Source organism: Penicillium soppii, assembly GCF_028829465.1.
Source record: "Penicillium soppii strain IBT 18220 chromosome Unknown utg000005l, whole genome shotgun sequence".
Taxonomy (NCBI): Eukaryota; Fungi; Ascomycota; class Eurotiomycetes; order Eurotiales; family Aspergillaceae; genus Penicillium; species Penicillium soppii.
The window spans coordinates 553,199-581,180 of NW_026643235.1; the positions used below are offsets into that span (position 1 = coordinate 553,199).

General features: G+C 48.1%; 13 protein-coding genes across 13 annotated transcripts; 6 read left to right on the plus strand and 7 right to left on the minus strand.

Moving 5' to 3' along the window:
* Positions 1–656: 656 nt before the first annotated feature.
* On the plus strand, positions 657–1,979 carry N7529_005627 (uncharacterized protein; the record flags this gene model as incomplete). Its single annotated transcript, XM_057241154.1, has 1 exon — positions 657–1,979. The coding sequence occupies one exon, from the start codon at positions 657–659 to the stop codon at positions 1,977–1,979; it is 1,323 nt and encodes a 440-aa protein (XP_057096513.1).
* A 635-nt stretch (positions 1,980–2,614) lies between these two features.
* On the minus strand, positions 2,615–4,372 carry N7529_005628 (DUF5102 domain-containing protein; the record flags this gene model as incomplete). The annotated part of the gene is made up of 3 exons (XM_057241155.1): positions 2,615–3,295; positions 3,358–4,217; positions 4,282–4,372. The coding sequence occupies 3 exons, from the start codon at positions 4,370–4,372 to the stop codon at positions 2,615–2,617; spliced, it is 1,632 nt and encodes a 543-aa protein (XP_057096514.1).
* Positions 4,373–4,832: 460 nt separating this feature from the next.
* Positions 4,833–6,904, plus strand: N7529_005629 (putative nucleoporin Nsp1; the record flags this gene model as incomplete). The annotated part of the gene is made up of 3 exons (XM_057241156.1): positions 4,833–6,457; positions 6,512–6,635; positions 6,695–6,904. 3 exons carry the CDS (start codon positions 4,833–4,835, stop codon positions 6,902–6,904), a joined length of 1,959 nt encoding a protein of 652 aa, XP_057096515.1.
* A 447-nt stretch (positions 6,905–7,351) lies between these two features.
* Positions 7,352–8,755, minus strand: N7529_005630 (ankyrin repeat domain-containing protein; the record flags this gene model as incomplete). The annotated part of the gene is made up of 1 exon (XM_057241157.1): positions 7,352–8,755. The coding sequence occupies one exon, from the start codon at positions 8,753–8,755 to the stop codon at positions 7,352–7,354; it is 1,404 nt and encodes a 467-aa protein (XP_057096516.1).
* Positions 8,756–9,394: 639 nt separating this feature from the next.
* N7529_005631 (uncharacterized protein) lies at positions 9,395–9,999 on the minus strand (the record flags this gene model as incomplete). Its single annotated transcript, XM_057241158.1, has 4 exons — positions 9,395–9,416; positions 9,516–9,581; positions 9,647–9,712; positions 9,863–9,999. The coding sequence occupies 4 exons, from the start codon at positions 9,997–9,999 to the stop codon at positions 9,395–9,397; spliced, it is 291 nt and encodes a 96-aa protein (XP_057096517.1).
* Positions 10,000–11,434: 1,435 nt separating this feature from the next.
* artA (14-3-3 adaptor artA) lies at positions 11,435–12,390 on the plus strand (the record flags this gene model as incomplete). The annotated part of the gene is made up of 4 exons (XM_057241159.1): positions 11,435–11,495; positions 11,549–12,097; positions 12,157–12,227; positions 12,289–12,390. 4 exons carry the CDS (start codon positions 11,435–11,437, stop codon positions 12,388–12,390), a joined length of 783 nt encoding a protein of 260 aa, XP_057096518.1.
* Positions 12,391–15,588: 3,198 nt separating this feature from the next.
* On the minus strand, positions 15,589–16,180 carry N7529_005633 (short coiled-coil protein; the record flags this gene model as incomplete). Its single annotated transcript, XM_057241160.1, has 2 exons — positions 15,589–15,772; positions 15,861–16,180. 2 exons carry the CDS (start codon positions 16,178–16,180, stop codon positions 15,589–15,591), a joined length of 504 nt encoding a protein of 167 aa, XP_057096519.1.
* Positions 16,181–20,694: 4,514 nt separating this feature from the next.
* Positions 20,695–22,290, minus strand: N7529_005634 (putative glycosyl hydrolase; the record flags this gene model as incomplete). Its single annotated transcript, XM_057241161.1, has 1 exon — positions 20,695–22,290. One exon carries the CDS (start codon positions 22,288–22,290, stop codon positions 20,695–20,697), a length of 1,596 nt encoding a protein of 531 aa, XP_057096520.1.
* A 1,115-nt stretch (positions 22,291–23,405) lies between these two features.
* N7529_005635 (RBM8 family RNA-binding protein) lies at positions 23,406–23,994 on the minus strand (the record flags this gene model as incomplete). The annotated part of the gene is made up of 2 exons (XM_057241162.1): positions 23,406–23,633; positions 23,749–23,994. 2 exons carry the CDS (start codon positions 23,992–23,994, stop codon positions 23,406–23,408), a joined length of 474 nt encoding a protein of 157 aa, XP_057096521.1.
* A 535-nt stretch (positions 23,995–24,529) lies between these two features.
* On the plus strand, positions 24,530–24,790 carry N7529_005636 (ankyrin repeats (3 copies) family protein; the record flags this gene model as incomplete). Its single annotated transcript, XM_057241163.1, has 1 exon — positions 24,530–24,790. The coding sequence occupies one exon, from the start codon at positions 24,530–24,532 to the stop codon at positions 24,788–24,790; it is 261 nt and encodes an 86-aa protein (XP_057096522.1).
* Positions 24,791–25,628: 838 nt separating this feature from the next.
* Positions 25,629–25,862, plus strand: N7529_005637 (uncharacterized protein; the record flags this gene model as incomplete). Its single annotated transcript, XM_057241164.1, has 1 exon — positions 25,629–25,862. The coding sequence occupies one exon, from the start codon at positions 25,629–25,631 to the stop codon at positions 25,860–25,862; it is 234 nt and encodes a 77-aa protein (XP_057096523.1).
* Positions 25,863–26,033: 171 nt separating this feature from the next.
* N7529_005638 (uncharacterized protein) lies at positions 26,034–26,381 on the plus strand (the record flags this gene model as incomplete). The annotated part of the gene is made up of 1 exon (XM_057241165.1): positions 26,034–26,381. One exon carries the CDS (start codon positions 26,034–26,036, stop codon positions 26,379–26,381), a length of 348 nt encoding a protein of 115 aa, XP_057096524.1.
* Positions 26,382–26,895: 514 nt separating this feature from the next.
* On the minus strand, positions 26,896–27,962 carry N7529_005639 (Bax Inhibitor family protein; the record flags this gene model as incomplete). Its single annotated transcript, XM_057241166.1, has 2 exons — positions 26,896–27,376; positions 27,439–27,962. The coding sequence occupies 2 exons, from the start codon at positions 27,960–27,962 to the stop codon at positions 26,896–26,898; spliced, it is 1,005 nt and encodes a 334-aa protein (XP_057096525.1).
* Between the last annotated feature and the right edge of the window lie 20 nt (positions 27,963–27,982).

Genomic DNA, 27,982 nt, shown 5'->3' on the forward strand with positions numbered 1-27,982 from the left:
AGAGGGGTAATAATCAGATTCCACAGCCGGTGCAAATGCAGGTGCAGCGTTCTCAAATACAGAGTCCCAAGGGACAAAGGTCTCAGATCCAGCGTCCTCACGTTCAAACTTCCCAAACTCATAGTTTTCAAAGACAAAGTCCCCAGGTTCAGAATCCTCAAGCTCAAACCCCTCAATTTCAAAACTCCCAGATGCGGAACCCTCAGACGCAGAACCTTCATATACAATGGCAAAGGCAAATGAAAATGCCGATGCAGGCAGTGCGTCATGGACAAGTTGCCCCTGCTACAGCATATCAAAATGTGCAGATACAGAATTCACAGGGCCAGGGAGCAGCGAATAGATCGCGTTCTCATGGTCCTGTGAATTCTGCAAATGCTGCTAACTCTTCCAACTCTCCTACCCTCCCCTCGCAACTTGTCACATTCACGTCAAGTCTCCCTCAGACACCCAACCCTTTGTCAATGATCCCCACACCTACCTCTGCAAATTACGTACTCCAACTTCCCAACGGTCAGCTTGTGCCACAATATCCTCATATTCGACGCAATCATCAACTTCCGCCAAATTCTCTAACGGCTTCACCAGCCACTCACTTGTCTCACTTAGCTCATCAAGTTCAGGCTTATCATCAGTCAGCACCACATCGTCAGCCTATGACCACGCCTTTCTTCGCCGCAGCTGGGTACAAAGCACCAATCACTGTGAACGGAGATCCTCTACGAATCGGACTACACCTAGTGCACCCACGTGACCCGATGAAGCGACTGGTTGAGATAGGGCCTAATGGCGAGCCAATCGAAACTGATCTATTCTCTTACTTCAACGCATTTATCGTGCCACCCACTCTGATCGATCCCAAGGAACCGGACTACACATGGAATTTCAAACTCGCACAAGTTGACCTGCAAAGGTTCCCACGGGTTAGCAAGGCAAATGGTGGACACACATCAGTCTGGACATACCAGCCCGGCTCCTGTAACCTTCGATTGCGGTGCATTCGCCTTGGTGGCAAACCAGTTCCCGTTGAAGGCAATTTGAAATCAGTTCAGAACAATTTAGGCTCTGCTGATGGCACATCTGACTCCGTTGGTGGAAAGTATGGCTCCGGGAAAGGCAAACGAGGTTCCGTTGAAGAGATCAAGTGGGCTGTCTCTCCCACCTACTGGCCCAGTGTTTTCTACATCACCGTGAACGGCAAGGAACTCCAAGTACGCCGAAAAGTCCACAACGGCAAAGACCTCCCTTTGGACATAACCCAACACCTCAAGGCAGGCGACAACTCTATCCGTATCGACCTGCTTCTAGGAAAAGACGAGTGCAAAGACAACCAGTATCACTTCGGCGTGGAAATCATGGAAGTTACCGCCTTCGAAGACATCCTCCACCTAGTGCAGCCCATCCCTGCCGCAGATGCTCGCGCATCCATCCAGAAGCGCCTCACCCCCATCGCCAACGATGACGATCTAGCCGTCGTGACCGACAGCCTAACAATCAACCTCGTTGATCCCTTCATGGCGCGAATTTTCGATGTCCCCGTCCGTTCCAAAAACTGCACCCACGCCGAATGCTTCGACCGCGACACCTTTATCCGAACCCGAAAATCAGCCTCCGGCAGAGCTCCAATGGTCGATAGCTGGCGATGCCCGGTCTGCAAAGCCGATGCACGCCCCAAATCCCTGGTTGTCGATTACTTTCTGGCCGAGATCCACGCAGAACTCGCTCGCACCAATAGGCTGGACGGCGCGCAGGCCGTTCAGGTCAACGCTGATGGAACCTGGGTGCTTAGGACTAATACAGATGACACCTCACCTGCCCCTCAGGGAGGTTCTCACTCAGGCCCAACGTCACAAAAGCGCAAGTCTGTCTCGGATGATGCTTTGGAGCCTGCCGCGACCCGTCCTAGGCTTGACTATAAACCGGATGTGAGCCAGCCTTTGGTTTCCCGTCACTACCACGAGGTTATTGAATTGGACTGAGGGGGTTTTGACCCCTTGAGTCGCCTGTTTTTCTCATTTGGCTTGTCTTCTCCTTTCTTTGAGGACGGTCATTTGGAGTGATCTTTTTGTTCTCTCTGGGTTTCTTTGTTCTTTTGTTACTTTTCCTGTTCACACTTGTTTATTTGGTCCTTCGATGCCTTTCACTAAAATCTGTATGCGTTTGAAAAGGAAAGATACCCCCTACTGCGTGCTATCCATATGGTCGAAGACATTATTTTTTATCTGATATCATTATCATTATTGGCGTTAAGAAGACTTGGCCTGCTGGATATCCACTGTTTCTTTGGCCAGGCGCTTGAAAACAATTTGTTTTGAGACATGAATTAATGATCAATCTATCCTCAACTTCTGTTCATCTCATATTATCTTTCTTTCAAGGGTTTCCTACGCTGTAACCAAGGACCCTCTCCTCTGATCTCTTTCTACACCTCAAGTCCCGTACCTGCCTAGGTACGGAAATGCGAAGGAGGCCTTGCTGACCTGACACGCGCAGCAGAAGTGAACCAAGAGAAAATACGATTCATTCGTGAAGACCCCGCTATGAACATTAGATTATACAGAATATGTTATATTAGGGATTGAGATAAACCAAATATCCCAGAGAAGAAAAGAAACTATTTCCTAACTCTCCTGACATGACTAACGAGGTTCTCAATAACACCCTCGAAAGCCTCTTTTTCACCAATAAGCCCATCCCGCCTCTTGAGCCAATGCTCGAGAACCGAACTCGCTTGCTGAGCAGCAGTCTCCAGCTCCTTGACATGCAACTTCAACTCCGAATCCGTCAGACCATTCAGCGCAGCATCAGTAGTCGCGCACAGCCGGCGAACAGCGGAGAGATCCATTTCCGGCGCAGATGGAGCGCCACGACGAGTCTTTCGAGGGGGCGCTTGGCCCTTTTCAGAGTCTTGGGCATTGTCTTGTGGTTGGGGTGAGGGGGCAGGACTCTTCCTGCCGGAACCTTCTAGGTCGATGGAAGGCAGGACGAGCTTTTTCTGTTTTGAGGCGGGGAGGATCTCGTCGAGGTCGACGGGGACTCCTAGGGAGACGAGGAAGAGGCGGCGAATGCGGGATTTGACCCAATTTTGGGGTTGGAGGGGTGGGGGAGCGACGAGTTGGGACCAGAGGGAGAGGGAGCGCTCTGTGCTAAAGATTGCAGAAGAGTCTGGGATTGGCTCGACTGCTGGGAGAGAGGAGAGGTCTGTCGATGATGGGAAGAGGGTGTTGAGGGTATCCTGGAGGGAACTTAGGAGTTCAGTTGTTGAGGTGAAGGTGTTAAAATCGGTGAGTGGTGGCTAGTGAGGTTGGCTTGTTAGTTGATGGTTGAGGAAGGGTTGTGCTGGGTGTGAGCACGTACGACTGGAGGGGCGTTATGTTGGGACGCGATTCCATCTGCTGGTGGTTCGTCTGCGTCCTCTGTGCTGGGCTCTTGGAAGCCGTCATCGAAATCCCCAAAGTCATCGTCTTCCATGTCATCCTGCTCTTCTACAAATTCGTCAAAATCGTCCCCCGCTTCTCCTTCTTCTTGCTCGTCGTATTCGTCATATTCGTTCGCATTAATCTCCAGGGAGAGGTCCTGGACTGGCGGTTCCGGGTAATTTGATAAAGAGACATCGGGAACGGTTTCTACCGTATCGGGTAATGTGTCACTTGGTGAGCTCTGGTGAGCTTGTGGATGTGATGGCACGTCTTCGTCGGCGGGTAATGTATCCACTCGCTCAAGTCGTGTCTCAGGAATGACGGTTTCGGATATATTGAGTTGAGGTGATGTAGGGTCTAGCGCTGGCGGTGTTGGGCTGCCCTCCAAATCCGACGCTTTGGTCACCACATCGGGTACGGCATCGGCGAGGCGTTTTTCGTGTGCCTGCGTGCCTGGTACTTCGCCGTAGCTAGGCTCACTCGGGTCAACCTTTTCAACCACTGTCCGTGGAATAGGGGAGCCCCGGGGGCTCAAAGGTCGGTCCTCAGGCCCCGCGGCCGAGTAGTTCTGGCTGTGTGCACCTTCCGGAACCACTTCGATCTCGTCAGGCACTGCATCCTGTTCTCTCTTTTCAAATGCCGCTGTCCCTGGAACATCGCCATTTTGGGCGCTACTGTCGACCCTCTCGACTCGCGTGCGCGGGACAGGGGAAGTGCGACCGGATTGTGGGAGCGACTGGGGCTCTGGAATGCCTTCGCTGGCGTCTGAGAAGTGTTCATCTTCGCTTTCGGACTCTGCTAATAAACAAGGTCAGTTCGACTTTCCGAAAAATTTAACCAAAAGTAAACAATAGGCTCATACTATGGCTACCAGCTCCTGGATCTTGCATCTCAGTAGTCTTCCTGGGGGGCTCTAGATGCGAATTGGACAAATCGGACGGCCCCTCCGACATGATTGCAGCTTGATTTCAATATGTTAACATGCAAAAGGGGGTATTCAAAGGAAATAAATAAAATGTTATGGTGGTAGTGTGTGAGTGACGACAGTTGTTTCTCTATGATCGATGTGAGCCCAGAACATGTTGGCCCTAGAGCCTAGTTAATATAAATAATTGGCCACATTTTTCAGGCAATATATTTGCCCTGTTTCCAAGGCCACAACTTCTGCGCGTGCTGCCAAACTCCTTCCGACTATTATTGCTTCAACCTTGGTTTCTGTTGTCTTGTACATTCAACCCTCGGTCTCTTTCACCGGATTTATTCGATTAAGAGCAATTCTCTCTTATCGTTGGATCTCTGATCCACTCCGCAGGCTCCCTCTTCCCTGCTCTGTATCGCCGGCCCTCTCCCCGTCCAGCTTTTTTCCATCACCGCAAGCTTGCCTAACCACATTGATCGCGCCAACACATCACCATGTCATTCTTCAACACAACGCCCTCTAGCGGCGCATCCAGTGGAAGTCTGTTCGGAACAGCAGGCAATGCGTTTGGCGCCAACAAGGATAACAATGCATCTGGCGGTGGTGTCTTCGGAAATGTTGGAGCTTCGTCTGGCGGCAGCAGCGCAACACCATCTTTGTTTGGAGGAAATGCCGCTGGTCAAAACACTCCTAGCTTCGGAAATACAGGCACTGCCAATGCGACCACCGGTGGCAGCTCAGGCTTCAGCTTCGGCGGCCAGGCCAAAACCGGAGCTCCTACAGGGAACTCATTGTTCGGTGGTGCCGGCAGCCAAACACCTAACAAGCCCGCGGAATCGACTACACCTGGCCAACCTGCTAACAATGGACTATTCGGTGGTGCCGGTGCCCCCAAAGCTGGAGGCAGTATGTTCGGTTCGACAGCTACACCTGCTCCAGCGGGAGGGTCTTTGTTTGGCAATAACTCAACCACCCCTGCTGGTCCTCCACCAGGATTGAACCCTCCCAACAGCCTTTTCGCCGCCGCAAAGCCCGCTTCAGCCACCCCTTCTACCGCAGCGACATCTACCACGCCCACTACCTCACAGCCATCTAACAACCTTTTCGGTGGAGCTGCATCCAAGCCGTCTTTTGGTGGAGCTGCACCTACTCCAGCTGCACCAGCCGGTGGTCTGTTTAGTGCAAATAAACCGGCGGAGACCACCACTCCTGCAGCCACGGCTGATACCGGTGCTAAGCCACTGTTCGGCGCCGCTCCCGGCGGCCAGACACCTTCTCTCTTCAACAAGGCGCCAGCTCCTGGCGGCGACGCCGCTTCGAAGCCTGCATTCCCAGCCTTTGGTGGTGCTACTTCTGCCACACCTAGCACAACTCCTTCCCTTGGAGCCCCGGCCACGTCAAGTGCCACACCTCAAAAGCCTATGTTCTCCATCGGAGGCGCCACTTCCACAGCTGCTCCCTCGACTACCCCAGCGGCGGCTCCTTCTGGAGGTCTATTCGGAGGCGCTGGTAGCTCTGCGCCCTCCACAACCGCGGGGACAGCGGCCACTACCGCTCCCACTACTACATCAGCCGCTCCTGCGGGTGGCCTTTTCGGCCAAGGTGCAGCTGCTACACCTTCAACTAAACCTGCGACCACTTCTGCAGCGCCACTTGGGGGTCTTGGGGCTCAAACTACTGCCGCTCCGGCCCCTGCCACAGCTGCGCCTGCTGCTGGCGCCGCTCCAAGTGGTCCTTCTGCGCTTGGTCAATCTACCACTGGTCCTGCTCCCCCCGCTCAGTCACGCTTGAAAAACAAGACCATGGATGAGATCATCACTCGATGGGCCACAGATCTTGGCAAATATCAGAAGGACTTCCGTGAACAGGCGGAGAAGGTTTCCGAATGGGATCGTCTGCTCGTGGATAATGGAACCAAGGTCCAGAAGCTGTATGGTAGCACCGTTGATGCAGACCGCGCGACCCAGGAGGTTGAGCGCCAGTTGTCAGCAGTTGAGGGCCAACAGGACGAGCTAAGCTCATGGCTGGACCGATACGAGCGTGAAGTCGATGAGATGGTCACCAAGCAGGTTGGCCCAGGAGAGTCCCTCCAAGGACCTGACCAGGAGCGCGAGGCAACGTAAGTAGCAGTGCTTTCGCTTTTTCAGAATATACGCAGCTAACATATCGATAGCTACAAATTGGCCGAGAAGCTCTCAGAGCGCTTGGACGAGATGGGCAAGGACCTTACCAGCATGATCGAGGAGGTGAACAGTGCCTCATCCACCTTGAGCAAGACCAACAAGGCAGACGAGCCGGTATGTCGCCACATTCCCTTAACATCACGTCTGATATATTTGCTAACCCAGTCTTATAGATCTCCCAGATCGTTCGCATTCTCAACGCCCACCTGTCCCAACTGCAGGTCATCGACCAAGGCACCTCTGAACTGCAGGGTAAGGTCGCTGCTGCCCAAAAAGCGGGCCAATCGATCTCTGCCCGTCTCGGATACGGATACAACAACACAGGTATGGGCAATGACAGCACCGCCGATGATTTCTACCGCTCCTTCATGCAAGGGCGGTAAATTGTGGATGATGGTCTTTTTAATGATTTGAACTCGGAGTTAATGGCTACTTGGCACCTCGATGTGCTTGGAGGATGTACTATTGTAGTCAGGATATGCTAATAGTCGGTCACAATAAACTGTTTGCATGTTCTTTTCTGATAAAATTGATGCAGCACAATCGTAGAGTTCAATGTACCAAGTCCACATGTAGATTTTGGACATACATTAGGCATTGAGGTGTACCTTCAAGTCACGAAAATGTAAACCAGGCTTGATGGAACTGACAATGGAGTTTGAGAAACAATCGAAGATACCAAATTCGATCTACCGGTAATCAGGTTTGCGTGACTAGTATATCTATGTACACATGCAGGGATAGCAAATTGCTTGACTATAATACAAGCCCTATATAGTAACCTTGGAAGATATTATGGAGATGACTTGTTGATAAGCGATTTGCACACTTTAACTTCCATTAAACATCGGACTCTGTTCTAGAAGATCCATAACCTCCAAATGCCTAACCCGTTTCTCTTTCGACCGCCCTACCGTCTCCTGAACCGCCAGATCCACAGGCAGCTGCCCCTTGTTGTTTTTAGTGACCGGATCAGCACCCGCCTCAAGCAACAATTCAACTAATCCCGGAAAGCACCTTCGCGCCGCCAGATGAAGAGGAGTATTACCGTCCTCATCCCTCGGCTGGACACCAGCGCCCCAGTGCAACAAATACGCTGCCAATTGCAGAGAGCCACCGACTGGTATCTTATGTAGCGGTGTGATACCAGTCGAAGTTCTTGGCTCTGGATTGACACCGTGTTGCAGCAACATCTTGCACAGAACTGCGTGTCCCCTTGACACGGTAACGTGCAAAGGCGTGACGCCAGACTCGTTACCACGGGCAGGGTTGGCACCTCGTTCTAGCAGAAATGAAGTTATTTGGCCTAATGTCGAGTCTTTGACCTTAGACGCGCTGCTTTCCCAGAGGACTGCCATGAGAAGGGGCGTGTTCCCGGTTGAGGATATTGCCTCTAGATCTGCACCTCGGTCTAACAAGACATTTGCAATTTGTATTTGGCCATTGAAGCATGCCATATGGAGTGGTGTGTAACCATCAGCGTCTCTCGACTCCATAGCGGCGCCTTTGTCCAGTAATAATTCGGCAAACTCAATATGACCCTTAGAAGCAGCAAGGTGTAGTAAAGTCCTTCCCTCGCGAGTCCGTTTATCAAGATCGGCTCCACATTCAATGAGGCAACGAGCCACCTCCACAGAGTTTGACACACTAGCCACTTGCAATGGAGTGTCAGCGCACTGTGAAGTAGACTCCACATTGGCCCCTTTGTCAATCAAAACCCTTGTCAACGCCGCACGACTACTGGGATATTCTTCTGCAGCCAGATGCAAGAGACTGGACCCCCTCAAGTCCACGGAATTGGGATCAACGCCATTATCAAGCAAAAGACGAACTACTGCAGGTTTGTTGCGCTGAACAGCGAACGTGATTGCGTCTTTGGATCTGGAAGTGTCTTTCGCGTGGACATTGGCTCCATGCGCCACGAGGAGCGAGACAATATTTGCATGCCCGGATCGGGAAGCTTCAATCAACGGCCGGACCTTCGTTTCGCGGTCTTGTGACTCAATATCCGCGCCTTGTCGGAGCGACTCCTGGACTGCTTCTAGCTGGCCATGTTTTGCTGCCCAGTGCAGGGCGCTTCCGTTCTGGTGGCGGACATTGTATGCATAGAGGAAAGAGTTTAGGAGATTATAGCAGCGGCGGTTTGTTTTCGCTAGTGCATTTATGCTATTTTGGGAGTCTAGCGTTTCTGTTATGGAGAGCAGGAGCTCGTTTGGTAGGTTGAGGAGAGTCATGGCGGGGTAAGCATTGGGGGGTGACGGCCCCAGATAGAATGGTGTACCTTGATGTTTGGACGTGTTGAGGGTCGTACTTGAGTTATGAACAAGATGAATGGTAAGAGCTCTTCCAAGCTAGGATCCCGCTGCCAATAATGTGTGGAGAACCGCGATCTACTACATCAAGGGTGGATCTCTAGTTCAAGTTTGACGTCTCGGCCCTGAAACTAGGAAAATGACTTATAGGGAGTCTTTTCCCGACGCCCTTTCAATTGTGGATATATAGACAGTAACTGTCTTTGAGTGTTGTCATGGTGAACTACGACCAATACAAGCTGTGCTCTGACGGCACTATTTACTCTAGAGATATAGGTGCCAACAGCTAAAATAATTCCTACCATAGCCTGAGGGTGTACTGGTGGACCCAACAGGATCCCAAGACGATGTGCTTGGACACAATACATGGACATAAGGAGGGGTATATAAAACAACTCCAAAGATGCTATTGTGGGGATATGCCATGCTTAAGCACAGACGCTGGAAATCAGGGGATTTCAAGACAGTGAGCTACAATGGCTCACAGAGCGGAGATGATATTATACATAGCAGTTGAAGTGATTCTTTGCGTGGAACATGACATATTTAGGCGCACGAAATCTATTGCTTGGACAGGCCGTCGCTGTAAAGAGGTCAGTCAGGCCATTATTCAAATGCGGGGCAATGAAACGAATAAGAATAGCAAAAATGGGGGAATATTTGGGGGAATATTTGAGCTTACATATGGTTCTCAAGCTCATCTAGGTGCTTGCGCTGTTCGGAAATCTTCTTCTTGAGTTGAGCAAGCCTATCATTCAAGTTAGCTTCTAGCTCATTTGTCCAGTACTGATCATTCGGGTTTGCGGAACTTACTTCTCGAGCTCCTTCTCACGAATGTAAAGACTCTCCTGGGCGGCCTCACGGCGGGTGAAAGCATCACTGGGGATAGAGAGATTAGCGATGGTCATCGGTATATGATGTCATCCAACCGCAGCAAGGTGGGCAGTCAGGATTATGGACTCGTTGCAATTGAACGTTCAAGGTATATACCATATGCCACATGCCACAGTCAAGATGTGTCTCACTTACCCTGAGGAACCGCCGGCGCTGCTGCGGGGACCACCGGTGTCGCCCTCGCCCATGCGTGGGACAGCTGCGGAGAATGAACGGGTGAAAACAGCCCGGTTGGCAGTGTTGGCAGAACGGATGATGGATTGACGAAGCATTTTGAAGGTTGGAATGTTGAAAAGGCAAAGTTGATTCAGGGGAGTAGAGAAAAGTACAAGAGATGAGGAGAAGAAGCTAGGTACATATGTACTTTTGGAAGCTCCCAATGACGTTTGAGCGCCAAGAAATATCAGGTGAGAAGATTATGTCAGATTGCTTTTCAAATGTCAACCTTGGAAAGTCATGTGAGTGGAAATTTCTATTCGATAAGTCGACGGTCTCTCATTCGACTGTACTCCATACTCTATAACTCATTAATGTATGCTGGGTGTCCAGAGTACTACACTTTCTTGTATTATCATAGCCTATAATCAACATAAAGATGTATCTGATTCATGACTTGATCATGGGAACATGTTCGAAAGATCTGAGCCCTTTGAGTCTAGATCTATTCATGTTTCAAACAAATCATCCTGCACAATTTACTTCTATCTACTTCCACCTATAACTACATGTAATTAAGTTCTGCCTTGAAATATCGAATGAGGCGCAAAGTAAGGAATCGGGCGATTGGCGGGTGTGGAATGGGGGATGACGCTGTTAGAGGCCCACCGAACCACACAGAACAGATGAGGAGAATTGGATAACAAATTACAATTGATGTTAGAGAGGATAACGGAATAAATTGATCAAATCAAAATTATATCGAAAAAAAGAAAAGTCAAGTTAAAAAACTCGTAGTCTCTTGTGACCTAGGAAAGATATCCCGTTCTATTTGAACAATAACAGAAAGTGTGGGTTCCCAACAACAGAAGGCGGTGTTCAGACTGCCCCCCCCTCTTCCTCTCTCAACTTCCCTCAATCAACTAAACCTCCTATTCTCCCTGTCCATCTATTCTCATCAATTTCTTTTTTTCTCACCTCTATCTCCTTTAAATCAGGTCAGTGTCATCCTGTCTTTTTCCCCCCTTCCTCGATCTATCCCCCCTGTTTCTGTGCCCCTCCGCCCCAAATCCCACACACATCCAAACAACCCTGGTCATCCATGGAGAGAAAGAGAACAAGAGAATGAGATGGGTATTCCACTTCCCACAAAATATTACTCTGTTCGAAAAATCCTCGTGAAGATTTGCGTCATGAGTTATTTGGTGGAAATACATGTTCTGGCACTCCTTGTTTACCCGGTTGAACTTGTTTCCCGCGACCGCTTTCCTGCGATACCCAACTACACCCGGGTGTAAGCCAAGGCACTGTGGCCAACAAGGATCCTCATGATCGTCCATCTATCTGAATCAATGACTGGATTTGGACTTGATAGGGAAATTACAACCTGGACCCTTTTCTTCCAATATACTGGAGGGGTCCATGTTTACCCCTCGTCATCCGTTAGCACTGCGGAATGGCGTGCTTCCCGAACTCTTCAGCTCAAAAACATCAAAAAATATCAGGCGAACCACAAGGCTAACTTTGAATTGTAGAAAACACACTTTCACCATGGGTCAAGAAGACGCTGTTTACCTCGCTAAGCTCGCTGAGCAGGCTGAGCGCTATGAGGGTAAGTAATGGCAGCGTTTCCACAGCTTGCCCAGAGCTAACGAAACCCTTTAGAGATGGTCGAGAACATGAAGGTCGTTGCCTCGGCCAATGTTGAACTCACCGTTGAGGAGCGCAATCTCCTGTCCGTCGCTTACAAGAACGTCATTGGTGCCCGCCGTGCCTCTTGGAGAATCGTCACCTCGATCGAGCAGAAGGAGGAGTCTAAGGGCAACGAGTCCCAGGTCGCTCTCATCAAGGAGTACCGCCAAAAGATCGAGGCCGAGCTTGCCAAGATCTGCGACGACATCCTCGAGGTTCTCGATGAGCACCTCATCAAGTCCGCCCAGTCCGGCGAGTCCAAGGTCTTTTACCACAAGATGAAGGGTGACTACCACCGTTACCTCGCCGAGTTCGCCATTGGCGACCGCCGCAAGGGTGCTGCCGACTTCTCCCTGGAGGCCTACAAGGCTGCCACCGAGATCGCCTCCACTGACCTCGCCCCTACCCACCCCATCCGTCTCGGACTCGCCCTTAACTTCTCGGTCTTCTACTACGAAATCTTGAACTCCCCCGACCGGGCTTGCCACCTCGCCAAGCTTGCCTTCGACGATGCTATTGCTGGTAAGTCCCAGCAGATCACTTGGATACGACCGTAGATCCATACTAACGTTTATCTGCAGAGCTCGACACCCTCTCCGAGGAGAGCTACAAGGACTCCACTCTCATTATGCAGCTCCTCCGTGACAACCTCGTAAGTTGATTGTTGTACAGCAAAAAAGATATTCACACGCTAACCTACATTCTTTCATCAGACCCTCTGGACCTCGTCCGAGGCTGAGCCCGCCGCCGAGAGCGCTGCCCCTGCCGAGAAGGAGGAGGCACCCGCTACCGAGGGCGAGAAGCCCGCCGAGTAAACGAGTAACACATAAAAAGACCTTGTTGATGGACTCACGTCCTCGGGACGGATAGGACAGCCAAGAGAGAGAGCGCATGACGGGTCCTTCAGGGCAAGGACACATAGAATGGAGACGAAGGGGGAAGGATCATACGACGCATTGACTCAAATGACGGACTAGATTATCGCAGTGACTCGCAAGGGTTGGTGCGAGAAATATCCCGCCATTTCCAATGCTTCTTTGGACCATTTTGCTTCACTTCTCTACTTGACCCTTTGCTTTGTTTTCTTGGCCTGTCCTCTGCGTTGTCTGCCTGGGGATATCCTATCTCCTCTTTTCGTTTTTCATTCTCCCTGTTATTTTGTCTACTTTGCCTCCTAACTACCCAAAGAGTCCCCTGCGCGCACTCTCCCAGCCCCAACACATACACAACGGACCACAGAAGTTTTTTTCTAAATCAGTTCCTTATCAGGACTTCAACGAGGGTATCTTGCCGATCCCTGGCTTGGCTTTATTCCCATTTTCTTATTCCCTTTCGTATTTTTGCTTTAAGGCGTTGGATTTGCCCTAGATGTGCTTTAAAGAACAGCCCGTACATTCTCACCATGTAATCATTTTACCCAAGTAAATACTTCATGGAGGGCTAGAGTCTAGAGTCTGGGATAGATACATATATGGATGTATGCAGCTTCCAAGACACTTAGCATTTGCTTTAATAAGCTGTTTCTTGAAGGCACTGTTCTACAAGCCATAATGATGGTATACGCCCCGTCAACTATATTGGTATACTTTTCTTTCGCAGTGGTTCACAAAAGTTATCTAGCACAGCCTCACCCAGCATAGCCTCACCCAGCAGCTCAGAGGCAAGGATGTCCGCCAACGCACCCACGTGCTCATCATTCCAGAAACCCTATATCTAGCGCTTGCTGTTGACTAGGACGCCATGGCACATGCAGCATCAGCCTGATATAAGATGCGAAAGTATCTCAATCGGGTACCTAGGTACAAATCCAAATTACACATGTGTACTCCGTATCAAAAACCCATTGTGCCTGGAAGTCTGAAAGCCACGTACAATAAAGGTATCCCGCTGCAATGATATCAGCGATAGTCAGCCGCTCTATACGACGATTGAAAGTCAGCCAAGAAGGGAATCCGTGGACACCGACGAGTTTTCAGACTATAACTAGCAGAAGTATAGAGCGCGATAGGAAGACGGAAATCCAGGAGTGTCACCGGACTTTCCAGACGCAGTGTAATACGAATATGAACCAGTCGCCAAAGGTATAACTAGAAATTGAGTTATAACTAGCATATTAATCGCCCCGAACAGGGATGTCAAACGCGAAACCCATGTCTAGTAGCTGAGGAAGGCCTGATCATAGTCTCACGATAAGCTCGATGCCGTTTTTGTCGGAAGCATTCCCATAATTTCAATTTAATATACAGAGTTGTACGTTGATCTGTAGAAGTCGACACGTCCAAACCGCTTGATGTACCATTTCACAGGGCCGGGTGGAGCCAAATGATCGAATATACCAGGGTGCATGCACCCCCTTTCCCGCAAAGCCTCAATGATATCAGTGGCTGGATCGATTGGGCAAGGACGCGATATGCGGCGCCTAGGGAGTGTCATATCTCGGCTGATCGTCAATTGAGCGGATTGTTTTATTGGGCAGGACCAGTCTCTCATTTGGTTATCGTTTGTTTCAGTTACTCACTTGTGATGACGGAAAAGCTTAAAAGCTATGGGATGTGGATGTGGATGTGGATGTGGATGTGGAGGTGGATGTGGATCTTTCTGGCGGTGGACTCGAATTGCTCCTACTACTATTACGTTGCCAAAGAAATGGGATCTACAGGGTGGGTGGAATTGAATTCCATATTGAAATGATTTCCATTGAATATGGTTGAAACCACAATGCTACCAGCCAAGGCCCGATAAATGGGGTATGAGGACGAAGATGGGAAAGGGGGGACTTGAGACATGCACGGTTCTGGGGTGATGCAAGTAAGAAGCAGAAATGAGCTGCTTGTATCGGTGATACAAAGCGGCGTCTCTCTGTCTCTGGAGAACGATCTTTGAGATCGCTAGCCTAGGGGCAGAGAAGAAAATAATAGAAGAAAAGCCAAAAAATAACAACAAAAGGACAAAACGCACATGTACAGAGAGCCTCTCGAATTAACGAGAAGGCGGATGAGAGGAAAGATAGGAAGATAAATGGACTGTTCCGAAAGACCCCTAAAATGCTTTCCACTTTCCACGCCGTTCTGCTGTGACGAAGTCCCATGCAATGCCAATGTCCAGAAAACATTTCCAGTGAGGCTCCAGCAAGAGCCATCCAATCAAAACGAGTCTAGTCCCAGTCCCCGAAACGCCCAAGGTGCTATGCATCGAAAGAACAACAGATTAAGAAAAGGAAAAAAAAGTACACGTGAAGCATGTGTTCACAGAGCCGCCGCAGGGGTAAAACGCCAAATGAGAGAAGAGGATGACGAAACAAGAAAAAGAGGCCCAATGATATCGACAGAGTTGAAGAGAGGCGTGAGAAGTAAACAGGGTCGCACACCGACTTTGATGATGCAAGAGGATCATGGAAATCAAATGCCAAGAAGTCAGGTGGCCACTTGACGAATCATCAAGTATGCAATGATGTCACAAATGATCCCTTGAACTCTCCCTTGGGTAAAAAAAACATTCGAATTCAGCCTCATCACTGGTTCAGCGATAGCTCCCGGTTTGAACAGGGGTGAGCGGTGGAGACGAATGACAAGTTTGGTGGCGTTATGTCGAAAAAATGGGTTTTCCACGACCACTCGAACCAGTCGGAGTGGCACGTATGATGTGAGATAGTGGCGATAATAAGATGTTCGTCAGGTTGTGTGGGGAAAAAGGAACTGCTGACCCATGTCGGAAACTCGTGTCGCCAATAAACCCTCCAACCCTGTTCTGAGACCGTAACAAGCTAACCTTTGCATGTTACTCCTCGAGTGACCAGTTGGAGGGTGCGGTGAGTCAAGAGACATCCGGTTGGCCAGGTAATTTCGTAATGGGCAATGTGAAAATAAATCGAAACTCGCTATGAAAAAAACGGCGACCGTATGTAACGCATTGAATTGTACCCCTGTCGCAGAACACAGGTAATCAATCCTTCCCCAATTGACGTTCACGGGATCAGGATGTCCACCATGTTGACCTTCTATCAGGTAGCCAGTTTACTTCTGGGCTTTGCGTGCTTTCGTACTGCGGGTCATTTCGCTCTTGGTCATATTGCGAGTGAGGCCACCGATGTAGTCTTGTAGTATTTTGTTTTCGTTTTCTAGCTTGTCATGATCTGATTTGACAGCATCGATGCGTTCGGCGAGAGCCTGAAGGGATGATTGAAGTGATTTGGCTTGTCTAATTTTCCCCAGATGATTAGTTACCGGTAAATCAAAAGAGATTACTTTCAATCAGTAAACAAGTACACAACAGCTCAAAAACTCACTCCTGAAGGGTTTGTCGTGCCTCCTTGCCCAAACGCTCCAAATCGGCTGAATTGCGTCGTGGACTCATGGCACGGGCGTCATCGGGAGGAAACTCTTCCTCCTCGATCTCAATTTCGGGATGGTCCCTCGGGACCAGAATCGAAGCACTGGGTTTTCGGCTCGCCATTCGTGGACGTTCTGATCGGCCTCGCCGCTCTGTTTCTGCGTCGGATATAGATGAAGATGATGAAAGGGATGACATGTGCATGCGGCCACCGTCGTTCGGTTGCGGCAAGGTATCAACAGGACAGGCTTCAGTCATTTCTGCATCCGTTGCCATATGGGGTAAATCGCGACACGCAGGATCGAAAGGAGGTCCAGGATGGCGACGTGAAGAGATTTTCCAACGAGTGGTGTGTTGGAAAGGGCCGGAGGAAAAGCGGCTGATGAACGACCACGGATCTACCCCTAGCGATGTACCCCAGATGAGAAATCTGTGTTACGCCTGAGGTAGCTACCGGGGTCGGTAGAAGGTTGAAACGGAGAGGGAGATTGAAAATATAATATTTAAGACGACCGTCGACTTTTGCGAGCGAGTCGTTTTCGAGATGTTGTCAATGTCACACGTTGAGAGGGGAGGGGAAAGTGTTGATGATTTGACTTTTTTTTTTCGAAGGGAGAGACTGAGTTTTTTTTGGTCGTAAGAAGAGAGAGTGTGTATAAGTATAGAAGGATCGAGAGTGTTTTTCGAGAATAGATGTTGAAAGGGTTCAAAGAGAAGGAAGAGTCAGAAAAACCCGAAAAGAGCTGGGAAAAAGGAATAGGGTCGGTATCGGCGTTACGGCAGAGAGGAGTACATCTGAGTGACATTGATTATAGTGCGACGGGAGCGGTACACAATAGTACCTAAGGAGTTCCGGGTGGATTGTCTATCTTAACACCTTTTCAGTAGGTGGAGAGGAAAGTCCCTTGGTTTTGAAAGTGATCATCCCCTCCCAAAAGAGGTTTCTATCTTCTTTTTTCTCTCTTTCCTTTGTCCCTTGGTTTCGTTCTTTGGGTTTATACTGTCATTTTCGTTTTAATATGGGGACCCATTTAATAGTTGATTTTTCCTTAATTTGAATTTAAAAAGAGTGTTATTTTTTTCTAAACGAAAAATACAAAGCGCGTGGCAGCCACCATACTCGATTTAAAGTGTACGGAGTACGGAGTACAAAGAAAAAGAAAATTAGAATTATAACCGGTGAGAAATTGATTTTCATAAGGTTTCCAAAGGGGGGGGGGAAAAAGAGGGGATTTGTACAAATGAGAGGCGCTCAGGAACCCAACCTAACCAACTAACGGGTTTAGGGCCAACTGGCTCCTTAGATTCCCCTTTCCACACACACCTTTGGGATAGGTACCCGGTACACCGCTTGTCCATATCCGAGAGATAGTCCGATTATGTATGTGGTACTTCCATTTCATTCTCTCCACCGCTATTGTGGCATCTTAGATTTGACACGTATTGTAGTTTTCGTATTTCACTTTTGTATATATCCATAGTATTATTATTATCAATCATTAAAACCCGATGTTACTTACTACGATATTGTATTTGTTATGGATTGTGCCCGATCGGATTTTCCGACTACGATTATGAACAATATTCCAAAGTTTTATTCCAATCTACTCCAATGCTAATCCTACAATAACGATAAGTAACTGACTAGGTAAATGCACATGTAAAAAGAGTACCGTTTTCAGGGGGGCATGCAATGTCGATCGAGCCTCAGAATATAATGACGCCATATAATTGGTCCTCATTTATCATTCACAAGAACATTTCCTCTAGTAGCATAGTACCCTTCATATTATCCCGTCTACCGTGTACTATGTAGCATAGTATAAAATATTGTTATTGTAGATCTATATTTGCTTCCTTCCAAGGGTGATTCGGCAATCGTCATCGGAATTCCAGACACAAGATCGCATACTCCCGATCTTGTTTCTACGATATACGTTGTACTATAGCGTTAGGTTGTAACACGCTTAGTGTATGTAGATTGTGAGTGATATCTTAAATACCAATAAAACAGGGGATAGGATCCTTCTCTACGTTGTTCGTGATATCCAAATGGCCAGGAAAACGTATCCAAAGGCTGTAGTAGCCGCTTCCACCGCCACCAAAAGTATGTTAGTCGATGAATGATAGCAATGGGAAAAGATGAACGGAGACTCTTAGCTAGAGATGCCTCAAGTGGTGCAGACAGCTAAGTGGTACGCCGCAGTGTTTGCTCCGCACCAAGGTCGCCTGTGGTAATATCCCGCAACCAGTCATCTCCGCACCCAAGCCCACTCCCACACAGCCAATGTGCGCCCAACGCTTGGGCTTCAGAGGATCCATTCTTGTGGGATTTTTAACATCCCTGTTTATTATGTGATGGGGCAGTAGCCGGAAGAAAGTGTGACTGAGCCGTAGCCGCCGATCTTATGGAACTTCAATTCTATTATGCACAGTAATGTTATACGACATAGTTATAGGGCATGTCAAACGATAAAAAGGCTATATTGTAGAAGGTATCGTGTATAATAATGTACCAGCTGTTTTAATTACCGTCTTCAACTAAACCAATGATAGTTTCCAAAGTATGGCCAAAGCCCCTTCACGGTAGTATAGTAAGTGGTGGTGGTCAACGCCACTCCGTTTTGCACCCAGGTATGGATAGCCCTGGAGTAATTTTCCGCCTGGGAGGGTTGCACGAGGAATGACGGCATCCGAGATGTTTGCTTTTTGACTTTCCACTTCAGTTTACCGAGTAGTAAATATATATGTTTTTTTAAAAAAAAAATGAAACCGCGGTGAATTGAGAGGTTATTTATGCCGACTCACAGTCCTGGAGCGTGTATATACAGTACTTTTATGGTTGTGGGCTAAATTCCAATTATGATTGATCGTAAGCTAATCTCTCTGGTTAAGATCACGGGTCTTGGCTTTGCTTATGCCTTCTCAACAGCCCCTCTCCTATTGAGAACATCAAACAATATCAAACCAGTGGCGTACGTTCCTGAATCCTGCGAGTCAGACGAGATATTGTCTAAACAATGCACATTATAACTAGGTATTATTATCTATACGACATGATAACATAATAGACGCTCGGGCCTGATAGTAGGTATATGTCTGAACACAAGTGTAACTGCAAGCGTACAAGGACTTCACTGAAGGCATGTGACCACCTTCTTAGGCCGCAATCTAACCGTACCTAGGAATAATTTTTATTCAACGTAAATAGTTTACAACAAAGTACCATAGTATCATACATATCCAAAACAACTTTGATATCCTCGGCTCCGGGTCCCACTAAAAGGATGCAAAAACGTGGACAACTGGGGCAACTGAGACAATCAACATCAGACCATGACGCTTTATTGCGACTACAGTACATATACGGAGTACTATTATTACTTTGTCCATGAGACATCCACGCACAACATCAATGCAATGGCTTTTTTTTAAATCACAAAGCCACACAAAAGAAATGTACCCGCCGATCTGCAAGTACCTCCTCGTCTGGTTGATTCATTCTCTGCCGAACCCACCGATACGAATTTACGTCTCAATTCAATTATGGGGGCGTCAAGAGAAGTTTAGTCGCTTAAAGTGGAGTGGCGGATATTTATTATTTCATTTGATTTGCATTTGATTTGCATGAATTTAGTCGTCTTTCGTGGATATCCCTGCATCCAATCACAGTATTTCTTAATCTGTCTTTTTTTGGTTGTATTTTGTCGCACCCTACTCCGTATGTAGCTAAAGCTATTCTATATTGTACCTGGTATGTCGTGCTCCAATACTTGATTCGAATATGTAAGTGATGGAACCATTTAGAATCCTTCTAATCATTCTATGCCTTTAGTGATATGTAGGTAATATAGTATGTCCTCAACTAATTCTAATGCAGTTGGATTTGTATTATGTCTGTGCTACAAAAGAGCATCGGTTTATCAAGTAGTATTTCGAAGGACGTTTACATTTCACCCGAAGCCTAGTCAAATTGGACACGGATAAAGATTGTAGAACATGCTCACGAAGACCTAACGGGTTTCGCCGGCCGTGGAAGAAATTATATGAGATTCCGACTATCACCGCGTAGGTTTGTTTCACTCACCAGTACAAAGAGTGATTGTTCACCCGTCATAAGATAGGCCATACAGGGAGACTAATAATTATTGACTCGGACACAACAGACACAACATGAAGAAGCTCTAAGTGGAAAGACTCGATGACGTTCTGTTTAATTTTCCCTAAGACATGAACTACCATCTAACACATTAGCCTCAAAATGTCTCGGAATATCTCCCGCCAAACCCAAACAAGTAACACACAGCAAGAACGATTTTCGATCGCTGAGGGGCAAGTGTCCACTCCTGCAGATCTGGTGAATATCCTGTTTTCAGATCTATCACCTGTTTTGTGTGCCGTGTTTTCTGTGTGGATCGATCTGTCGGAATGGGACCTGGGGTTTTTTGCTTTTACCAATCATCCTACCTGGAAATTTGATCAGTGCGGGATATTCAATCTCGTCACAGAGCTAGTATTCAAGATTTCGGCCGGCTGTTTTGCCTTGACCGTATGGAAACTTGCCAACCTTGGAAGCATATATGGCTCTGAGACTCTATCACTTGGGTAAGTATAGGCGCCTAGTCTCAAGAACCTCATTTTGAATTTAAAAGGATATGATAAGGATTCCAGAGATAGTATACTGTACAGATCGTGTCACAAACCACACCAAAGCACAGGATGCATATAGGAGGCCTATTTACTACCGAAACACCAACCCGACCCAACCCAACCCAGCCCTTTAGTTGTAATCATGGCAGGGCATCATAGGATTGCCACTGGTACAAGGCTCTCAACACAGCAATACCACCAGATTGTGTCTCCACCGTGCGACCACGGCCACGATCATTGTAGTCGTTCGTTCTGAAGCTCGCAGCCAGAGACACCGAGCCACGATCGGCATTGCGGTAGTCAACAGCCCCATCCGGTATAGTGCTGCTATCCACAATCGCGTCTGCTTCAAGCCGACGGTATTTACGACCCCACCAGGACCCAAAATTTCCTTCACTATCCCGAGTCACCAGAGCGGCCTGCGCATTGTGCTCGATCCAAGGGCCGTAGGTGCGACAATGCTCCAGATGTCGCTCATAAACTGCGCTCCAGTCATCCTTTGCTGGGCTGCGGTCTGCGTCTGTCAGAAACCTTTTCTCCCGTGGCTGAAGGGGCTGACAGAATTCTGCCAAATGGTGGAAGAATATTCCCTTGAAGGTCTGTCCGTCTTGGGAACAAGTTGCGCTAGCATCGCACGCCTCTTCTAGCACGCCTCCGCGGCCAAGCCCCTGCCATTGCTGGCTGGAAATGTACGGCCACCCCGTGGCTTGTAGTACTTTGTCGATCAGCTCATAGCCATCGCGCAAATAGTCCCGTGAGTTGGTCGCAAGCCAGAGCCCCCTCAGCCCGCTGAGAATGACTCCTTGGTTGTAGGTATACACCATGGTGTTGAGCTGGTCGCATTTGCGCGAGCCAGGATTCGATGCACTTTGCCAGCCACTGATATGGAAGCCATCTGCATAGAGGCCGCCGATACCAGTCATGTTCGAATTCTTGAGCCAGGCATAGCCATCGACTGCAGCCTTGAGATGAGCAGGGTCGTGTGGGTTCTTTCGTGACGGTTGTCCGCCGTCTGAACTGACAATAAACGGGGCGTCGATGGGATCTCCCGGGAAGTACAAGTACATCTCAATACTTGCAGAGATATAGAGCTCGTTTGTAATAGCGTTTTTGTATGGCATCAGGTAGGGACTCCAGATCATGCCGCCATCACAGAGGACCTTGTCCCAGCCGGCGGAGGCAAGTTCATAGAAGACTCGTGCTCGGTGCGCAGCAGGCACACGGAACTGGGTGCCATACCACAGTTGTTCGGAGCTGGCATTTAAAGACATATAGTGGAGATCCGAGTGAAGCTCCTGGAACTTGATATTTTGCAACCATCCCAGCACGACCCAGAGCATGTCATCGTATGCCTGGTTTCTGATACTGAAAGCGTTTTCGCCAAAATAGAACGCAGAAGTCTGACTGAAGAATCGACTGACCGTGTTTTCAAGCGTGAAGAAGGACAGCCCTTCATGCAGTTCATTAGTGTCGGGGATATCAAGCGGCCCAGAGGTCAGAGATGACAACGCCGCGGAAACATGTGTTCCCAACACAGCGGCGGTCCAATCGATGCTGGTCGGCCATGTACCTTGCCAGAGCACAAAATACTTGTCTTGCATCACTTGCAATGCATCGACAAGATCTTTCAACGTATCAAGGATAGGTTCGCGAGTGGACTCTTCCGCCGTCGAGCCAACGGCGCCCAAAGTTGTCTCCTTTGAAGAATCATGAACCGGACTGGACAATTGAGACATTTTAGACGCAATTATTCCCAGAACATCCTGGGGCGGATACGCCAGCGCATTAACCACGGTTAAAACTGACAGGAAGCATAGAGTAAAGATACAATATAGAGAGCGTGGCCCCAAAGGGGTAAAACATGCATGTTGGGGAGCCATTCTGAGGAAGAAGATCCTATCAGAATCAGATCCCCAAACACAATGCAATGCCTTAAGTATATAAAGGGAGAGTCTGCAACGATAGAGTCAAAAAATAAAGAGCGATAACCTCATGCGCCATGCGGGGAAAAAAGGGCCGGCCCCGGAGTCCAGTGGACTTAAAATAGGCTTACTAAGTCACTAGACCCGCCCGGGTGGGCGCCCAGGTGAGTGTCTGAGTAGGGTATTTTTATATTCTAGAAAATAATAGCAGCCTTCTGACCCTTGGGGAATATCAATTCTACTCTGATCGTTATGCATTGGCTATGCTAGGGCGCCACATGGTTATCGCGTGATGCACCCTGCAAGGGATTATATACGACACTCGGGAAGTCAAGCGGCCACACCAGCAGATAGTAGAAATGCACACGGCATTATTTTTAGTCATGAAAAGAGTCGCAGGACTGGCAATTGTGCTGGTGTGTCACACTTCATGTGGTAGAGTGGCTTTCCAAAATGTATATTCCTTAAACAGAAAGAAAAGAGTTGGACTTCAGGGTCCAAGCCCTTGTCTTTGTTGGCCGGCCTTATACTCCAAACAACAATTTGATCGAAGGTGCTTTACATTTCTGAATTGAGGTTAGCATATTGATAGTAAGAGAAAAAGAGATATCAGATTCCCATACCATTATGGCAATCTATTGTGGCGCCGGCATGTACCCCCATGTGGGTGAGTTCCAACACCCACATTCAGCATATGAGCCCGTACAGGCTGTACTAAAGGGGAGGACATGCCAGCAAAGACCAGATGAGCGGTCAATCATCTGTACACACATGCGGGTTGAGGGTAGGAAGATGTTGAAAGGTAACATTTCGAAAGAGAGAGTATAGAAAAAAAAGGCGAAAATAAACCAAGAACCCAGGTATCAAGTGAAAAATCACAAGCAATGCATCCCCATCAAGTCTTTATCGTTGCGATCCATTAAAAGAGTTTATTCGCGGTCACCGCCAGCTTCAGGGCTGCGACTCCGGTTGGGGCTTCGGCTGCGATTCCGGCCAGCCCGGCCCTTTGGAGCTGCATTCTTGCCCTTGCCAGATGGAGGCGGGCGGACGAAAGCATAGTCAACATGAAGGGTCTGGTCGAGGAGCTTGTGGCCGTTAAGGTTCGCGATGGCTTCGCTGGCTTCGGGGAGAGTTGAGTATTCAATCAAGGCGTAGCCCTACAAAACAATTTGTCAGTGAAAGTTCCAGTATGTTGACTCAAAAGCCTGGAGACTAGATTTCCTGCCTCTGAATTCATTTTTAAGGCCAGGCTGAGCGGAACGAAGAGCGCACCTTGACATAACCCGTTCGACGATCAAGGTTCAGACTGAAGTTTTTGATCTCTCCGTATTCCGCAAAGAGCTCGGTAACATCCTCCTCTGATGATTCCTCGTGGATATTAGACGCGATGATGATCCATCCTTCGATACTGCGCACAGCGACCGCGTTTCCTTGGGTCCGGGGCTCGAAGCTGCGGTCAGATTGCTCGGGAGCATCGTCGTGGGCGACAGGAGGGTCGACTTCCATCTCGTTCGACATTTTGTGAAAGCGACCGGTGCGATTGCGTTGGTGTTATTTTGAGACCTTGGCGGTAGGATGATAGTATTCAATGAGTCTGAGTCTGGATCGCGATCTGAAGTCTGTAAGCGGTCTTGGAGAACATTCACGGAAGCTCACGATCACATGACCTAGCTGGCCCTTGAGAGTCTCGACGACTTCTAGTTCCAGAACATTATGTTCTTTTCTGTTGAGCTTTCAAAACTTGGAATCAGCCATGATTTAGACATCTAGATAAGGTTGTATTTGTGTGATCTGCTAAATTTGTCTTGGTTATGTCCGTCCATGGGTAGACGCAAAACACACTACTTATATGCCACTGTATTAGAAAAAAGCTGAATATTTTGTTTGGGCTTATATCAAACGTCACTCCGTGGTATCCTAAGACTTTCAATCCTCGAGATATCTCAAATATGAAGCTTTCCGTTGTCATCTCTCTTTTCGTTACCGCAGCTCTTGCTGTGCCGCTTGGTATGACGCCAAATTATAACTTCAAGGTCTATATCTACAATGACCAATGCAAGATGACTTCCAATTCAATGGTGTGTCAAAGCGATGCGGTTCTGGCAGGCAGCGTGAGATTTTCCATGCTGTGCGATCTGCTGTGGATACTGTCAAAGTCAGGCGAGGCCTCAATGAAGTCGACGTGGACGAGATGTTGGCGCTCTATATTCATTCTGGTGCACCCCGTGATCCGAAGCATGCCTCCCTCAGATGCGCGAACCCTCAAGGAGAAGAATATGCCGTGGATGACGACTTGACGTGTGGTTGCAACTGAACCTGTAATTAGAATATGTTGGAAGTTTGGTATCAATGGCGAGATATAGGTTCAACATGTTGTGATTTTCTTTGCTCTTCCTCCATTGCATACGTAATGAGATGCTCATCTTCGTTGAATCCTTACACATCTTATAACATAGTAACAAAGACGCATCGTATATAGTTTTCTAATGCTAAAAAGTTATATTTGGTTGACCTCAAAAATTTACGTTCAAATATTAGGTCTCTAGTCTATTTATTCACTTTGCTCAGTACACGACGTTTATGCAAGAATCGGTATATGTGCAATTGTATGCGTAGGTCTGTAGTCTCAAGCGTAGAATATATAACACAGCCTGCTACTCGTCATCAACTATCGAATAGAATGGAATCACTGCTTTAGTTGACAAATTTGGAAGACTCTGTGTCATGTCGGCTCCTATATCCCGAGTTAGTAGAGCATTATACGAGGCATTGGAAGGGATATACAGCCGCATCGGATAGCATATTTACTTATGAACAGCGGAGAGATGAATACAGAGCCCCTGTTTTGAGTAGGTATCTTCTATAGCAACATTGAAACTAGTGTCATACCCCTGACAGTTTTCGTAGCTTACCAATCTCCAAAATCTCCTTTGGCCTGTGGTTTTCTTATCTCGTCCAGTCAGCATGGCCAATTTAACAATTAACGCAAAGCCTAGGAAGAGTTCCTTTGTTTCTTGAGAAGTTGCAAGCCCCTCACCTTCGGCCGCTCCCTTAAACTGCGCACACAATATTTTCGAAAATCCAGCCATCTTTATATTCAAGTTCTTCAGACAAACACATCTCTCAAATATCTTCTCGCGTTCATCTCCAGTATGACATTCGCTCCCTATTTCCGGTACTCAACAGGCGAAATCGCGACTGCCGAGGCCGCTAAGTCGTTTTCATGGGAAGCGCCTGTCCCAGTGAACCGTTTCTGGGACAGCTTCAGTTACTGTATTGCCCGGAACTTTTTAGGCAACTTTTCAGATTCTGAACTGGAGCAGCTAGCCCTGGACCCAGCGGGAATAGATCCTGATAGTACCGCAGATCAGCAGACGAAGCTTTAGCTTATCTTACAACTACTTAAGAGAAAGCTAAAAGAAGAAGAAGAAGAAGCGGCCGCTTCACTACATCAGTCATTTTATGAAGTTGATTATAAGCGATGGTATGCGCTATGGCAGGGAATTTATTCCTTAGAGAATGAATTAGACCTCCCGCAAGCAGAGGAGACTGTCCGCATGCTAGTGGAGAAAAGGCCAGACAAGTCAGATATTGTTCCTCTACATATGCTAGCGGATCACCTTGTTAAGGTTGGGAAATACAAGGAGGCAGAGGAAATAGAGCGGCCGGTTTGTGAGTGGATGGATACTCGTCCACACCTGGGCAGAACCTCCCCGCAAGCTCTTAACGCTCGTCGAATTATTGCAAGAGCCTTATGGGGACAGGGTCCCTCGCGACAACCTGAGGCTGAGGAGCTAGTTGCTATGATCCATTCACTTGTCGATAGCATGGGTGAAAGCAAGTTTGGAATCTATCATGAAGAGGAGAGGAGGCTTAATAGGGATATGGTGGCTCATTTCAACTGAAGGATATAGACCTTGAAGTGTAATATCGGAAGAGAATGCTATCTTCATGGATTTAAGCGTAAACTTCTGCTAGACAATAGGAAAGCCCCACGCGGCAGAGGAAATATCGCTACAAGACATTTTGTTATATATTGCTACCGTTATTTGCGAATTCTTGATCATATCTTTTCTTTTATCAGAGGCAAAAGGCATTTGGGAAAAGACTGACACTATGTACCGATGTCAACTACGTGCAAATCTACAGCAGAAACGATTGGAGTGGAGATTTTTATTCGCTAACCCATTTGTTCTATGTTGAAAACAAGGACGAAATGTGGTGATCTTGTGCTTGCCTATGGGCAGAGGCATCAACATGCGACCAAAAAAAAAAATCAAAAAAGTCAATCGTGATAGAATCCGTGTTTTGATGTACAGGGGTGGTAAAAGGAGAAAAGAGAGCACCATCAATTAAATAATTGGTTGATGGGCATCATGTTGATCTTGGTAAATTGTTATAGATGGGAGGTGAAGTCGCTTAACGACGGTTGTTGCCCATGCCGAGGATCTGGACCATACGGATGAAGATGTTGATGAAGTCCAACTCAAGGCTGACAGACTCGTTTACCACATCACGCTTGATCAGGCCACGTTCCGCAAGGCGAGCGTGGTGCAGAATCTTCTGCACATCATAGAGGGTGAAGCCACCGAAGACAGCAAGACCACCGTACAGCCAGAGGCGCTCAGACCACATCAGGGTGCGGACGGCAGTAGCGGGGAGAACCAGAGGGGCGAATCCAGAGAGAGCAACAATAGTCACACCGGCGAGAAGAGGACCGCCGAGATACAGGTACTTCTCCTGCTTCGCGGTGGCACCGACAAATGCAATCGAACCCATCATACCGACGGTGTAAAGACCAGCGCGAGCGAGGATAGCAGGGTTCATGAACATCAACGGAGAGAGAAGAGCAGCCTGGGTCAGGTTGAAGAGAGTCCAGCAGCCGTATTTCACAACGTAGCTATTTGATAAGTCAATAATCGTTCTTTGTGCCGTTTCAATATAAAGAAGAGCAAAACTTACTTATCGGGAGAAGTGTAGAAAGTTCCGTACATGGAGCCGATGCTGCCAACGAGACCGACACCCATAACGAGCCATGGGTTCATGGCCATGAGGCGATAAGACCAACCACTCATGTGGAGAGCGCGAGCAGCAACACCAATGATACCGATACCCAGACCAGTGTGCATGAAGGTTTCGTTAAGGAAGCTCCGCTCGAAAGCGGGCATGCCGCCGTCCTCTCGAGTTTCGCGGTTGAAGATGAAGTTTGTTGCCAAAACTGTACCGCCAACAATGGCGGCGCCATAGACCAGCTTCTGGGTCATGTTGCTATCCTGGGATGTGTTGTAAGTTTGCTGCATGTATGTGCGGCGGAAGGCATTCTGGAAGTTCTGTCGGGACTTGGCGAAGATCGAGGATGAAACGCCCTGAGGCTTTGCCTGGGGCTTGATGGGGGAGTTGTGGATGAATCGAGCAGTATTCGAAAGCTTAGGTACCTGGCGCAAGGCCGAAGATACGGCGAACGGGCGCCTCAGAAAGAAAGCCATGTTTGAGATGGAAGTTGTCA